This window comes from Ovis aries, chromosome 1 (assembly GCF_016772045.2).
Source record: "Ovis aries strain OAR_USU_Benz2616 breed Rambouillet chromosome 1, ARS-UI_Ramb_v3.0, whole genome shotgun sequence".
In the NCBI taxonomy this organism is placed as follows: domain Eukaryota; kingdom Metazoa; phylum Chordata; class Mammalia; order Artiodactyla; family Bovidae; genus Ovis; species Ovis aries.
Window position 1 is genome coordinate 72,064,769 of NC_056054.1, and position 14,362 is coordinate 72,079,130.

General features: G+C 42.1%; 1 protein-coding gene across 2 annotated transcripts in view; it reads right to left on the reverse strand.

The window, feature by feature from the left end:
* Positions 1-524: 524 nt before the first annotated feature.
* The window catches only part of ALG14 (ALG14 UDP-N-acetylglucosaminyltransferase subunit), a 126,290-nt gene continuing 112,452 nt past the window's right edge, over positions 525-14,362 (reverse strand). The window contains exons 4-5 of one of the 2 annotated variants that reach the window (XM_042251219.2): positions 4,735-4,826; positions 525-1,072 (exon numbers count right to left, since the gene is read on the reverse strand). In XM_042251219.2, the coding sequence (XP_042107153.1) occupies positions 1,057-1,072; positions 4,735-4,826 (108 nt within the window). In that variant the 3' untranslated portion in view covers positions 525-1,056. Of the gene's footprint in view, positions 1,529-4,734; positions 4,827-14,362 lie in introns of both variants that reach the window. The other variant, XM_060400931.1, reaches the window with a different exon arrangement.

Here is a 14,362-nt window from a genome sequence, read left to right on the forward strand (position 1 = left end):
CCCAGGGTAGATGGCTACCAGACATATATGGGGGATCAAATCACACCACAAGAAACACTCAAGCGATGTCTGCCAAACGAAGGAACAAAAACTGTGTCCGGATATTTAGAAAATAAAACCAAAACAACTCTGGAATACAACATACAAGACTCTACAGGTTTTATAGGTTTTCCATTTAACCCCCTTCTTCCCCCCTTATACTCAGCAAAGGGAAAAACAGCCAAGAGTTTCTTGGCTGAATTGTAAACTTTTGCTTTCAATTTCTGCCGCTTCAGTTCCTGTTATCATGCTCTGAGGTGCAGTGAAGTGCAGGAAACCCCTGGGGTGTGCAAGGCCGCTAGAAGAGCTTTGGCTGCAGCCCCGGCAGCAGGAGATGTTAATAATGGGACGTCAACACAGTGCACACTCAGGCACCTCTGGGAAAAGAACCCGGAGATAACCCTGGGTTTGTGGTACGGAGCACCCTGTGAAAGTGCCTCACTGCAAGAGTGGCACAGGTTTTACAAGGGCCATGAAGAAACACGTTTGAGTTAATAAAGTTCTTTATTGAGTGTTTACTGTGCCGCAATGTGCTTTACATCTATTACCTCACTTCATTTTCAAAACAACTCTCTAAAGAAATCACAACTATAATCTCCGCCTCCCGAATGAAACAACCGAGGCACAGAGGGGCTCTATAACTTGTCCGGGGTGAGGGGAAATGGCAGAGGCAGGAGGTAAACACAGGCAGCCTGGCCCCAGGCCCCCACACTAAACCACTCTGCGACAGGGACTTGATCCAGTACGCTGTAGTAAGCTATGATTGAGAAGAGTCTGAAAAAGAATATACACATATACATGTCAGCTTCCTGGGTGGCTTGGTGGTAAAGAATCTGCCTGCCCGCGCAGGAGATGTGGGTTCGATCCCTGGGTTGGGAAGAACACCTGGAGAAGGAAAATGACAATCCACTCCAGTATTCTTGCCTGGGAAATCCTATGGATAGAGAGGTCCGGTGGGCTACAGTCTGTAGGGTCGTATGAATTGGGCACAACTTAGCGACTGCCACCATAACAGAATCACTTTGCTGAACACCTGAAACAAATACAAAATTGTAAATCAACTATACTTCGATAAAAATAAAACACCTTCGAGCCAAAACTAAATAACTAAATAAGGACCAAAGCGGGGAGAAAGAAAACCAACCCCATCCAGCTAGAGTGCCTGGCAGATGACAGAGAAAACTGATGGATTACTGGGCCACTAACGTTCAGGTTGTTTTTACCGCCCCCCGCCCCCAGTGTGAACAAAACATACCTGCAACATAGACAATAGCACTTTTAAAAGTTCTTCTATAATTTGTTCATTCTTTTTGTTTTTTTCTGTTTTTTGGGCTGTGCCACATGGCTTGTAAGTTCTTAGTTCCCCAACCAGGGACTGAACCTATGCCTCCCACACTGGGAGCGTGGAGTCCTACCACTGAGCTGCCAGGGAAGCCCCTGTCGATTCTTTCTGGACAGCATTTATCGAGTCCCTGCTATGTGCCAGCACCTGTCAGGAAAACGAAGGTGAATAAAGCATGATTCCACGTAAGAGTGTCTGGTGAGCTTTGCAATCACCCTGCGCAGGGGTGAGGCGGGGCTTCCCAGATGGCACTAGTGGTAAAGAACCTGCCGGCTCATGAAGCAGACGGTAAGAGAGAGACTGGGTTCGATCCTGGGGTGGGGAAGATCCCCTGCCTGGCAGGCCACGATCCATAGGGTCGCACAGAGTCTGACATGACGGAAGCGCCTTTGCCCACATGCATGCACACACATCTAGGTCTGAATCTCACTTCTGCTGTCCATCAACTGAGGGACTTTGGGCAAGTTTCCTAACCTCTCCGAGTTCAGTTTCCTCCCATAGAAAAGAGGAATAGTAGCAGCTCTCCTCCAGGGTTGCCCTGAAGAGTGAATGTGCCACAGTGTGCAGGGTGCCAGCCAAGCGCCTGACACACTGTACACACGGCAACTACTAGTGAGGCTTCAGGCTCAGACCCTTATACCCTGTTAGGGAGGTGAGACACATCAGACAAAACAAATGATGCTTTCCCTGTGGGATCCCCTAGTGTGAGCCAGAGAAAACCACTGGATAATTCATGACCAGGAGTGCTCCACTGCGGAAATGCAGTCATTGTGGGTATTGGGTAGATCAATGGGAGGATGAAGGCCTCTGACATCTTATTTACTCGCTGGGTTAACTCCACACAGCCTCTGAAGGTCTGCTTCTTCTAATCTAGTTAAGCTGGGTGCATGCATGCTATGTTTCTTCTGTCGTGTCTGACTCTTTGCGACCCTGCACTGTAGCCCACTAGGCTCCTCTGTCCATGGGATTCTCCAGGCAAGAATACTGGAGTGGGTTGCCATGCAACCAGGGATTGAACCCAAGTCTCCTGCGGCTTCTGCACTGCAGCTGGATTCTTTACCACTGAGCCATGGGGAAAGCCCCACTAGTAAGTTGCAGGTTGGCCTAAATGATGCCAAAGTTTCTTTCAGTTATCAATTCTCTTTTAATCAACCTTTTAGTCTATTCTTCCTGGAAGCCACAAAAGAAAGGAACCGTAATTGAATTGCTCCACAGATAGGGTAAGGTCTTTTATCTTTTGAGTTCCATTGATAGGCTAAGCATTAAAACTGGCAATCACAGGCCAGAGTCAGATGATATATGAGAACGCTGGAGCTGTATCGCATCAAACAAAATCCTTAGGGTACAGAATTTTTTATTTTGGACTTAAATTATGCAAGTAACAGATAATTACCCAATCAGAGAGAAAAGTCAAATGCACAGAAAACTCTACTCCTAAAAAGTGAATGTCCTTTACTTCCTTAATGTTAACTCCTCCACAGTATAACTTTAAATAAAGAAAGATCTTAATGAAGTTAGAAATCGGTTTCTGGCCTAAGAACCAGAATGACAAAGTTCACACTTAGCCCTTTGTTGTGTTCTTGTTATCAGTTATTCAGTGATAGGTAGGATTATCTTTTTAGCTTTCACCTAGTGCCTTATCTGAGTTTCAGGTGCGCAATTATGTTTTTACTGCACATTCTTCAGTGGCATAGGATGCTATGTCAGGTTACTTTTTCTCACTTTAGTTCACTGGATGAAATACAGTGGAAAGCAGGCCTAGGAGTTAGAACACAGGAGTTTTAGAGCTTGTGCGACTGGCCAGCTCTGTGTTTTGCAGTGTCTTTGGTCTTACGTCCTCATCTGTTTAAAAAAAGTGAAGATATGCACTTATAAATCTTCAGTTTCTAAATTTCGTGTTTTCACATCTCAGCTATTAACTTCTCTGTATGGTACTCACAGAAGAAGACAAATAAAATATCCAATTGAAATGATTTTTTTCCTTTGCTGATTGCAAGCAGAATTAGCATATTTGTGCTTTGGCAAACCGTTACTCTTATGGTCTTTTGTTTAAACCCCAAAATGGTTTATTTTATATCTCAAACTTATATTCAAATGATTATATCTGATTTATTTTGCATGTCAGCCTGACCACTAAGCACATGTCATCACATCGCTTAATTTATAACAGAACATAAATTTGCTGTGTTGGCTCCTTTAGTTAAAATAGAATCCGGTAATTTACAGTCATCCACAAAAGAATTCACAGTGACTACTAAATAACAATAACAATAGCCAAGAGACTGGGGTAGAAATTTAAAAATCAAAGGCAGATTTCTGGGAAAAAATTATTTTCTTTAAAACAATTTCCATTACTTTCCCTCCCCCCCATCTTCTTTTTTTACATCCTGCTGCCTTTAGAGGAGGTTTTATACACACACACACACACACACACACACACACACACACACTCATACACACCATTCATTTTTGGAGGAGTGGGATGATTGAATATATACAGAAGGAAAGGAGATAGGTTGTTTGTTTTACCATTAAATTTTGAGCCTCAAGTTGAAGAAAAGAGTTAAAAATAAATAAATATGGCCTTGAAAGCCTCAAAATCTTACGTGTAAGTTTTGTTGCCTTCTTTGGGGAGTAAGGGAAGACTTACAGAAAATCTAAAGAAAGTTATCTCCTCTCTTTCTAAAGAATGCATAGCTAAATTTCAAAATATGCAAGTATTTCCATGGACCCTGTTTTAAGGATCCCTGGCTTAGTTACTGAAGAAAAAATATTGAAAAATATTGGATGTATGATTAGCAGATAATAGATAATGGTGGTAAACCAAATCCTTAGTTTTCCAAAAGAGTCAATGTATAATTAGTGTATGGTATAGATCAATTCCCATTTATTATCAAGTAAAAACTTAAAAAATAACGTTTATAGGTTTGGTTAGACAAAGCTGGGGTTTAGACCATTGTATCCCTCTCTGGAACAGGAAAGGAAAAAGTAAGGAAATCCTTCCATTGTGTAATTAACTTGGTTTTTTCTCATAACTTGAAGATGCCTTTTAACACATGTTGCCTTAAATCTATACATTCAGTATCCTATGGAAGCCAAGACTCATGTGGTGACACTTAGATGCTTTAATTGTGTGGACATTCACCTCTAAGGTGTCGGACAATAGAAGCAGCAAAAAATCCATAAAAACCTTGACACTGAATGGAAATTGTCTTGATTAATGTCACATTAGAACCTTCACAAAAATCCCTTGTAAGAATTCAGTGCCTTCTGCTGCTCACACCAGATCATTCTAGTCCTTGTCAATAAGAAGAAGGTGCTGGCAGCCCACCAACGCACATGTTGCCACTTACCCATTGTTTTTAGGATGGAAATAAAAACCTGTCTTGTTTCTTTGTGAATTCCTCCAGGGGTTCTCAGAGAAAGGCAGGCTTCTAAGAAGATTCTGTTTAAAAAAATTGCAACATATGGGAAACTGTAGTAATAATTTGAAACATCAACTATACCAAAGTTTTTGACTGTGTGGATCACAATAAACTGTGGAAAATTCTGAGAGAGATGGGAATACAGACCACCTGACCTGCCTCTTGAGAAATCTGTATGCAGGTCAGGAAGCAACAGTTAGAACAGGACATGGAACAACAGACTGGTTCCAAATAGGAAAAGGGGTACGTCAAGGCTGTATATTGTCACCCTGCTTATTTAACTTATATGCAGAGTACATCATGAGAAACGCTGGGCTGGAGGATGCACAAGCTGGCATCAAGATTGCCGGGAGAAATATCAATAACCTCAGATATGCAGATGACACCACCCTTATAGCAGAAAGCAAAGAAGAACTAAAGAGCCTCTTGGTGAAAGTGAAAAAGGAAAGTGAAAAAGTTGGCTTAAAGCTCAACATTCAGAAAACTAAGATCATGGCATCTGGTCTCATCACTTCATGGCAAATAGATGGGGAAACAGTGGAAACAGTGGCAGATTTTATTTTTGGGGGCTCCAAAATCACTGCAGATGGTGATTGGAGCCATGAAATTAAAAGACGCTTACTCCTTGGAAGGAAAGTTATGACCAACCTAGACAGCATATTAAAAAGCAGAGACATTACTTTGTCAACAAAGGTCTGTCTAGTCAAGGCTATGGTTTTTCCAGTGGTCATGTATGGATGTGAGAGCTGGACTGTGAAGAAAGCTGAGCGCCAAAGAATTGATGCTTTTAAACTGTGATGTTGGAGAAGACTCTTGAGAGTCCCTTGAACTGCAAGGAGATTCAACCAGTCCATCCTAAAGGAGATCAGTCCTGGATGTTCATTGGAAGGATTGATGTTGAAGCTGAAACTCCAATACTTTGGGCACCTGATGCGAAGAGCTGACTCATTTGAAAAGACCCTGATGGTGGGAAAGATTGAGGGCAGGAGGAGAAGGGGATGACAGAGGATGAGATGGTTGGGTGGCATCACCGACTCAATGGACATGGGTTTGGGTGTACTTCGGCAGTTGGTGATGGACAGGGGGGCCTGGCGTGCTGCGATTCATGGGATCTCAAAGAGTCAGACGCGACTGAGCGACTGAAGTGAACTGAAAGAGAAAACCAAAGAGAAAGGTAAGAGACTCCACTATAGGGGCCTGAAATGGCTTTATTAAGCCCATCACTTGGAAGCACGTTGAGAAGCAGAAAAGTTACTTCTACAGCCAGCATCCTGAATAAACTTTTTCCAGCTAAAAAGGGCCATAGAGAGGTGACTAAGTCATGAGGCTGGAGCCTCTGTGAATAGGATGAGTGCCCTTATAAAGGACATCCCAGAGACCTCTTTTGCTCTTTCTGATACCTGAGCTTATATCCAGAACACGGCTGCCTGTGAACCAGGAAATAGCTCACATCAGATGCCATATCTGCAAGGCATCTTGGTCCTGAACTTCCCAACCTCCTGAAATGTGAGAAATAAGTGTATGTTATTTATAAGCCACCCAGTCTACAGTATTTTTTTCATAGTTGCTCAAATGGACTAGGATAGAAAACATGGCAAAAATGGAAGAGGAAAGTAGATTTTAATGCACATTAATATTCCCAACAAAACCACACTTTGGGTAAGAGAAGACGAGATGGGATGAGATGGTGCAGTGAGCGCAGAGGCAAAAAGCACAGCATCTCGAGTCATGCTTGTCTGGGTCTGACTCCTCAAGCTGCTGCCCAGGGGCTGTTTGGCTTCAGGTGAGTCACCAAATGTCCCTTGGTTTCTCCATCAAGGAAAGTGGAATAATAATACCTGTAGCTCATGGTTGTGAGGGTTCAATGGTCAGGTAATTAGTGTTGGGGGACTGTGAGTACCTAATACATTCTTGTTATAATTACCAGTGTCTCTGAAGGAGACACTGCTATGAACTTAATTTCATTGAATTATAGAGTCCTTTTTAAAACTTGAGTTGCAAGTCCTTTGAGAGCAAGAAGTACTTATCTCTCATTTTATATGTTAACAGTTTAAAAAAAGCATTATTACTGAATAATTAAATACTCTCTATTCCCCTACTAGCCAGGGACGGATAGTGGGCTGCCATCTATGGGGTCGCACAGAGTCGGACACAACTGAAGCGACTTAGCAGCAGTAGCAGCAGCAGCTGCCTTTGGCTGGATGCAAATTTAAGAAGCTATGACCAGGTTAGATTACTCCATCTAATAAAGGGATAGAATGTAAAGTCTGCTGCTGTCTCCTCCAGCAGCAAGAACAGTCCTAGGAAGTAGTAGGTATGTAATAAATATTTGTTGAATGAATGAGAATAGACTGGGATAGGGAGAAATCTTGAAGAGCATGGCCTGAGAAAGGAATGGGCAAAGAGTTGTGTTTGTATTTTAAAGGGAAAAGGAAACATAAAAAGAGAATTTGTGCAGCTGGTAGAGGAAAAGGGAATTGGAGGAAAAAAGTGTTCAAAGGAAACTGTAAAGATGTTTTGCTAGTGATGTGTGATGCAACCCTCCTCCCCCTTATCGCCAGGGGAAATCACCCCTGCCATTCAAAGCCTTTGGAATCATATTTTGGGTGTTTTGGCAGGTGACAATGTAGGCTCTGATGGCCAAGACAGTTCCTGGGCCCAGGAAATCCCATTACATTTGTACTGTATCTAGATGAATAAAAAGGGACCCAGAGAGGTTAAAAGATTTGCCCACAGACCTAACTAATGACAAGACCTGAACTCAGATCTCCTGATTCCTGCCTTCCATGAACTGGCCATGAAAAGGCCGTGAACAGGCCCTCCCATGTGAGGCTCTCTTCGTCTGCTACCATTCTGCTGCCATACTTATTCAATTTTATGGTGAAGAAATTAGAACATGGTCAGTACAACCTGTTTCTGGCTCTGCCCACATACGGGGCCTGTGTTCACAGACGCTGCACTGTGACTGAGCGCCAAAGATTTCAGACCTGGCATGACGGAGGGGCCTGGTGGGCTGCAGTCCTTGGGGTTGCGAAGAGTCGGACACGACTGAACGACTTCACTTTCACTTTTCACTTTTATGCACTGGAGAAGGAAATGCAACTCACTCCAGTGTTCTTGCCTGGAGAATCCCAGGGACGGGGGAGCCTGGTGGGCTGCCGTCTATGGGGTCACACAGAGTTGGACACGACTGAAGTGACTTAGCAGCAGCAGCAGCAGCAGCATGACCATGTACCATTCTGTGGAGGCTTGGAAAAGGCACAACCTCTCTGAGCTTTATTAAATCAGAGCCAAAACTATTTACCTCTCAGTGTCTTTGCAGGGATCAAGCGAGATGCTGTGAAAGTTGTACATAAAACAGTAAGTATTAGACACATGTTTTTTATGGGTTTTTCTTTGGCCATGCTGCTCAGCTTGCAGGATATTTGTTCCCCAACCAGGGGTTGAACCCGAGCCTTGGCAGTGAAATCTTGGAGTCTGAACCACTGGACTGCCAGGGGATTCCCTAGACACATGCTTATTAAGTAATTATTTCTATTATAATTTGTTACACTACTGGTATGATATTTCTTAGAAGAAATTATGTTTCTCTTTTTTCTACTACCTGAACTAATGATTCACAGGAGTTTAGTGATTTTTTAAAAAATCTTATTTTCTTTTATTATGTAATACATAGTCAATATAGAGTTTTAAAAATTATAGAATGAATTTCATACATAATTCCTTAACTCAGAGATAGCCATTTTAAAACTCTTATATGTTTCTATCCCTTTTTAAACTTTACATTTATTTGCATAGATTTTCAAATTGTGCTCACAATATATATTTATTTGCATCATTTAAAAAATTACTTAATAAAAGAATTTTAAGCATTTTTCTATGCCGTTAAATATTCTCCAAGAAAAAGATGTTTAATGACTGCACAAATAGTCCATTATCTGGACATATCATAATTTACTAATTTTTACATTTTTCCAATTTACATTGCCTATGGGAACTTCCCTGGTGGTCTCGTGGTTAAGATTCCATGCTTCCACTCCAGGAGTCATGGTTTCAATCCCTGCTTGGGGAACTAAGATCCCACATGCCATGCGGTATGGCTAAAAAATTAAAAAAAAAATTGTGTTTCCAACTTTCTTCTATTATAAATGCTACATTACTAAATCCATTTATGTATAATCTCAATCTAAGCTTACCATTCTCTCTATATTTCAGTTTCCTCATTTGTGAAGATATAATAAAGATCAAATGAGTGAAGGTATAATAATGAAGGATTATGCTTGGCACATAATAAACACTCAATACTGTTAGTTACTATTATTAATACAACCTTATATATTTGTGCTTAATATCTAAGACATTACTAAATAGAGCACATGGCATTAAATACATCAAATTATACCTTCTAAAAATACCATAGGAATATTTTTATAGCTTTGTTTGGAAATTTGTTTTTCAAATTACCTATAATTCTCTGGATGTTCCATGATGAATAGTCATTGAAAGTACGTTTGGTTAGATTTTATTTCTGTGCCTTAGGATGTCCTTGGAGGGAAGGTGGGGGTCTTAACATATTAGAAGTAATTTCCTGGTTTTAGAGTTGAAAGGAAATCAACAAAGACCTGCTTATTTGATTGGCCAAACACTTGTTTAACAGGGTTAAAATCTAGTTAAGTTACCTTCTTGATGTCCCGTGGTTGGTCTAGCAGCTGTGGGTCAGGAGTTCAGAACAAAAAGTGAAATCCTAGGATTAACTGTCATACTCTTGTATCAAATATTTTTCTGTTGAATCAGCTTCCCATGGTAATTTTTTTTCTGGATGAGGCTTGGCTTACCACCGCTGTCTGCCACATTCTACTTGGCACCAATAATGTAGTTGAGGGTAGAAAAGCAACTCATCTGGTGGAACACAGCTTTTGGGGCTCTTCCCTGTGTCTCAAGAGGGCCCTAGGGATCTGCAGGGTCTGCAGGTTTTGCTGGATGGCAGCACGAAAAGGAAGAGCATGGAATCAGGAGGACAACAGTTGGAACCCTGGCTCCACTGCTAAGCAGCTGTGTGACCTCAGGCAAGTGACTCAAGCTTTTTGTGTCTCAGTTTCATCCTCTGTAAAATCAAGATGGTAACAATAATACTAATCTCTTTATTCCCACCCCTAACATTGACAGAAGCCTAGCCAAGAGCTTAAACACCCACCCTTGCCATTGTCCTTCACTCTCTCGTTTTTAAAGCTTTTTTTTTTTTTTTTTTGCCATACGGTGCAGAATGTGGGATCTTAGTTTCTTGACTGAGGATCGAACCTGTGCTTCCCACATTGGAAGTGCATCTTAACCCCTGGTTATGGTAGTCCCTGTCCTGTTTCTACCTGGTTCCACTGAAGAGCTTATTGTGTCCTGCCCCAGCCTGCCGGGCCTAACCGTCCACACTCTTCCTCACTGGAAGCCACCCTGGGAGGGCATATCTCAGGAAGAGAACCCTGCAACTCCTAGGAGCAGCCCTGGGCCACCGAGGCAGGGAATTCTGGGGTCCTTCGCTGCCAGAGTTGGTTCAGAAAGGGAGAGCGAGCTCAGGTGATCACACCCTTCTGGCCTCACACACAGAGGGAGGTGGCAAGTGGAGGGGTCTCCAAAGTGTGAGGCCTCCGTTGCCTGGGTCTGAGGAGGAAGTGAGTCACTGCGTGTGCTGTGCTTAGTGCAGGAGCTAGCATGTTGCTAGCATGTAATAAATCACGGAAGCTGCTGTTACTACTCTTGCGGTGGCAGTGCTGTAGTTAGAAGGGATCTCGAGGATGATCTTGCCCAAATCCTCTGTGTTATGTGAGGAAACACAGACATACTACAGTTAACTGATTACACTCGCACAGAGGTGGAGCCAGAGCCTGACTCGGGGCTCTCGCCACACAGCTGCCTCTCCTCGGCTCCATGATGCAATCCCTCAGCAGCACGAAGGCCTGAGGGGCTGCACCAATTTTCACGTGCCCAGTCCACAGAGGTGACTTGTGCTGCCGCTGTCTTCTGGGTGTGGGCAGGGGTTGTGGCCTTGGAGAAAGGGGACACCTTCAGCGGCAGTCAGTGCTGGGAGCCTCCTGTGAAAGTCTTGTCAGGTTGATGTGGGAACACCTCAAATATTTACTCAACAACGAGAGGGCACAGCCCTTACACGGATAAAGAAGGTGACATTCCGTCCTCGAGAGCAGTATAGTGAAAGGCCCAGGACATTAAGTCAGAAAAACTGATTCTGCCTCAGGAAACAGATTTGTAGGCCGAATTTCTTTTCATGAGTGAAATGTGAAATAAAGGTAACCTGTAAATTTCCTTCCTTGTTCTCATTTTAAAACCTAGCTTGTTTCATTTTACCTATAATCAATACCTTCTCTTTTTTAGCAGTTGAAGATTTCCTACAAGATTTGTATTTTTAAAACTTTCAATTATGTAAGTGCCCAAATATATATGAGAGTTAAGGGAATAAAACGATGAGGGTTGGGTATAATGATGCCCCATCTACCCACTGTCCTGTTCCCATATTCAGTGATCATGTATGGCTAAGGCTGTTTCATCTGTAAACCTGAGTTCTTTCCCCACCCTGGCAACAAATCTTGAATCAAATCTTAGCCCTTTTTCTTAAACAAATTAAAAAAAAATTTTTTTATTTTATTTATTTTTTAAAATTCAAATTCATTTATTTATTTTAATTGGAGGCTAATTACTTTACAATATTGTATTGGTTTTGCCATACATCAACATGAATCCACCACGGGTGTACACGTGTTCCCCATCCTGAACCCTCCACCCACCTCCCTCCCCGTACCATCCCTGTGGGTCATCCCAGTGCACCAGCCCCAAGCATCCTGTATCCTGCATTGAACCTGGACTGGCGATTCATTTCTTATATGATATTATACATGTTTCAATGCCATTCTCCCAAATCACCCCACCCTCTCCCTCTCCCACAGAGTCCAAAAAACTGTTCTATACATCTGTGTCTCTTTTGCTATCTCGCATACAGGGTTATCGTTACCATCTTTCTAAATTCCATATATATGCATTAGTATACTATATTGGTGTTTTTCTTTCTGGCTTACTTCACTCTGTATAATAGGCTCCAGTTTCATCCACCTCATTAGAACTGATTCAAATGTACTCTTTTTAATGGCTGAGTAATACTCCATTGTGTATATGTACCACAGCTTTCTTATCCATTCGTCTGCTGATGGGTATCTAGGTTGCTTCCATGTCCTCACTATTATAAACAGTGCTGCAATGAACAAATTTTATTTTATAATGGAGCATAATTGATTAACAATGCTGTATTAGTTTCAGGTATACAGCAAAGTGATTCAGTGATATATGTATCTATTCTTTTTCAAAGTCTTTTCCCATGTAGATTATCACAGAATATTGAGCAGAGTTCCCTGTGCTATACAGTAGGTCCTTGCTGTTTATCTATTTTAAAAAGGGCACTGTGTGCATGTCAATCCTAGACTCCCAATCTATCTCTCCCTGCTGCCCTCCCCCACCCCCACCCCCAGCCCTCCATCTTCCCCACTATTAACTATAAATTTGTTTCCTAAGTCTTTGAGTCTGTTTCTGTTTTGTAAATAAGTTCATTTGTAAGCAACGTCATATGATATTTGTCTTTGTCTGACTTATTTCACTCAGTATGGTAATCTCTGGGTCCATCCAGTTTAGTTCAGTTCAGTTGCTCAGTCATGTCTGACTCTTTGTGACCCCATAGACTGCAGCAGGCCAGGTCTCCCTGTCCATCACCAACTCCCAGACTTTATTCAAACTCATGTCCATTGAATCAGTCATGCCATCCAACCATCTCATCCTCTGTCATCCCCTTCTCTTTCTGCCTTCAATTTTCCCAGCATCAGGGTCTTTTCAAATGAGTCAGCTTTGCATCAGGTGCCCAAAGTACTAGAGTTTCAGTTTCAACATCAGTCCTTCCAATGAACACCCAGGACTGATCTCCTTGTAGTCCAAGGGACTCTCAAGAGTCTTCTCCAACACCACAGATCAAAAGCATCAATTCTTCGGTGCTCAGCTTTCTTTACAGTCCAACTCTCACATCCATACATGACTACTGGAAAAACCACAGCTTTGTCTAGATGGACCTTTGTTGGCAAAATAATATCTCTGCTTTTGAATATGCTGTCTAGGTTGATCATAACTTTCCTTCCAAGGAGCAAGCATCTTTTAATTTCATGGCTGCAGTTACCATTTGCATTGATTTTGGAGCCCCCCCCAAATAAAGTCTGTCACTGTTTCCATTGTTTCCCCATCTACTTGCCATGAAGTGATGGGACCAGATGCCATGATCTTAGTTTTCTGAATGTTGAATTTTAAGCCAACTTTTTCAAACTCTTCTTTCACTTTCATCAAGAGGCTCTTTAATTATTCTCTGTTTTCTGCCATAAGGGTGGTGTCATCTGCATATCTGAGGTTATTGATATTTCTCCCGGCAATCTTGATTCCAGCTTGTGCTTCCTCCAGTCCAGCATTTCTCATGATGTATTCTGCATAGAAGTTAAATAAGCAGGGTGACAATATACAGCCTTGACGTACTCCTTTTCCTATTTGGAACCAGTCTGTTGGTCCATGTCCAGTTCTAACTGTTGCTTCCTGACCTGCATACAGATTTCTCAAGAGGTAGGTCAGGTGGTCTGGTATGCACATCTCTTTCAGAATTTTCCACAGTTGATTGTGATCCACACAGTTAAAGGCTTTGGCATAGTGAATAAAGCAGAAATAGGTGTGTTTTTGGAACTCTCTCAGTTTTTCGATGATCCAATGGATGTGGGCAATTTGATCTCTGGTTGCTCTGCCTTTTCTAGATCCAGCTTGAACATCTGGAATTTCATGGTTCACGTACTGTGGAAGCCTGGCTTGGAGAATGTTGAGCATTACTTTGCTAGCATGTGAGATGAGTGCAATTGTATGGTAGTTTGAGCATTCTTTGGCATTGCCTTTCTTTGGCCTTGGAATGAAAACTGACCTTTTCAGTCCTTTTGGCCACTGCTGAGTTTTCCAAATTTGCTGGCATATCGAATGCAGCACTTTCACAGCACCATCTTTTAGGATTTGAAATAGCTCAACTGGAATTCCATCTCCTCCACTAGCTTTGTTTGTAGTGATGCTTTCTAAGGGCCACTTGACTCCGCATTCCAGGATGTCTGGCTCTAGGTGAGTGATCACACCATTGTGATTATCTGGGTCATGAAGATCTTTTTTGTATAGTTCTTCTGTGTATTCTTGCCACCTCTTCTTAGTATCTTCTGCTTCTATTAGGTCCCTACCATTTCTGTCCTTTATTGAGCCCATCTTTGTATGAAATAATCCCTGGTATCTCTAATTTTCTTGAAGAGATCTCTAGTCTTTCCCATTCTATTGTCTTCCTCTATTTCTTTGCCCTGATCACTGAGGAAGGCTTTATTATCTCTCCTTGCTGTTCTTTGGAACTCTGCATTGAAATAGGTGTATCTTTCCTTTTCTCCTTTGCCTTTCACCTCTCTTTACACAGCCATTTGTAAGGCCTCCTCAGACAACACTTTGCCTT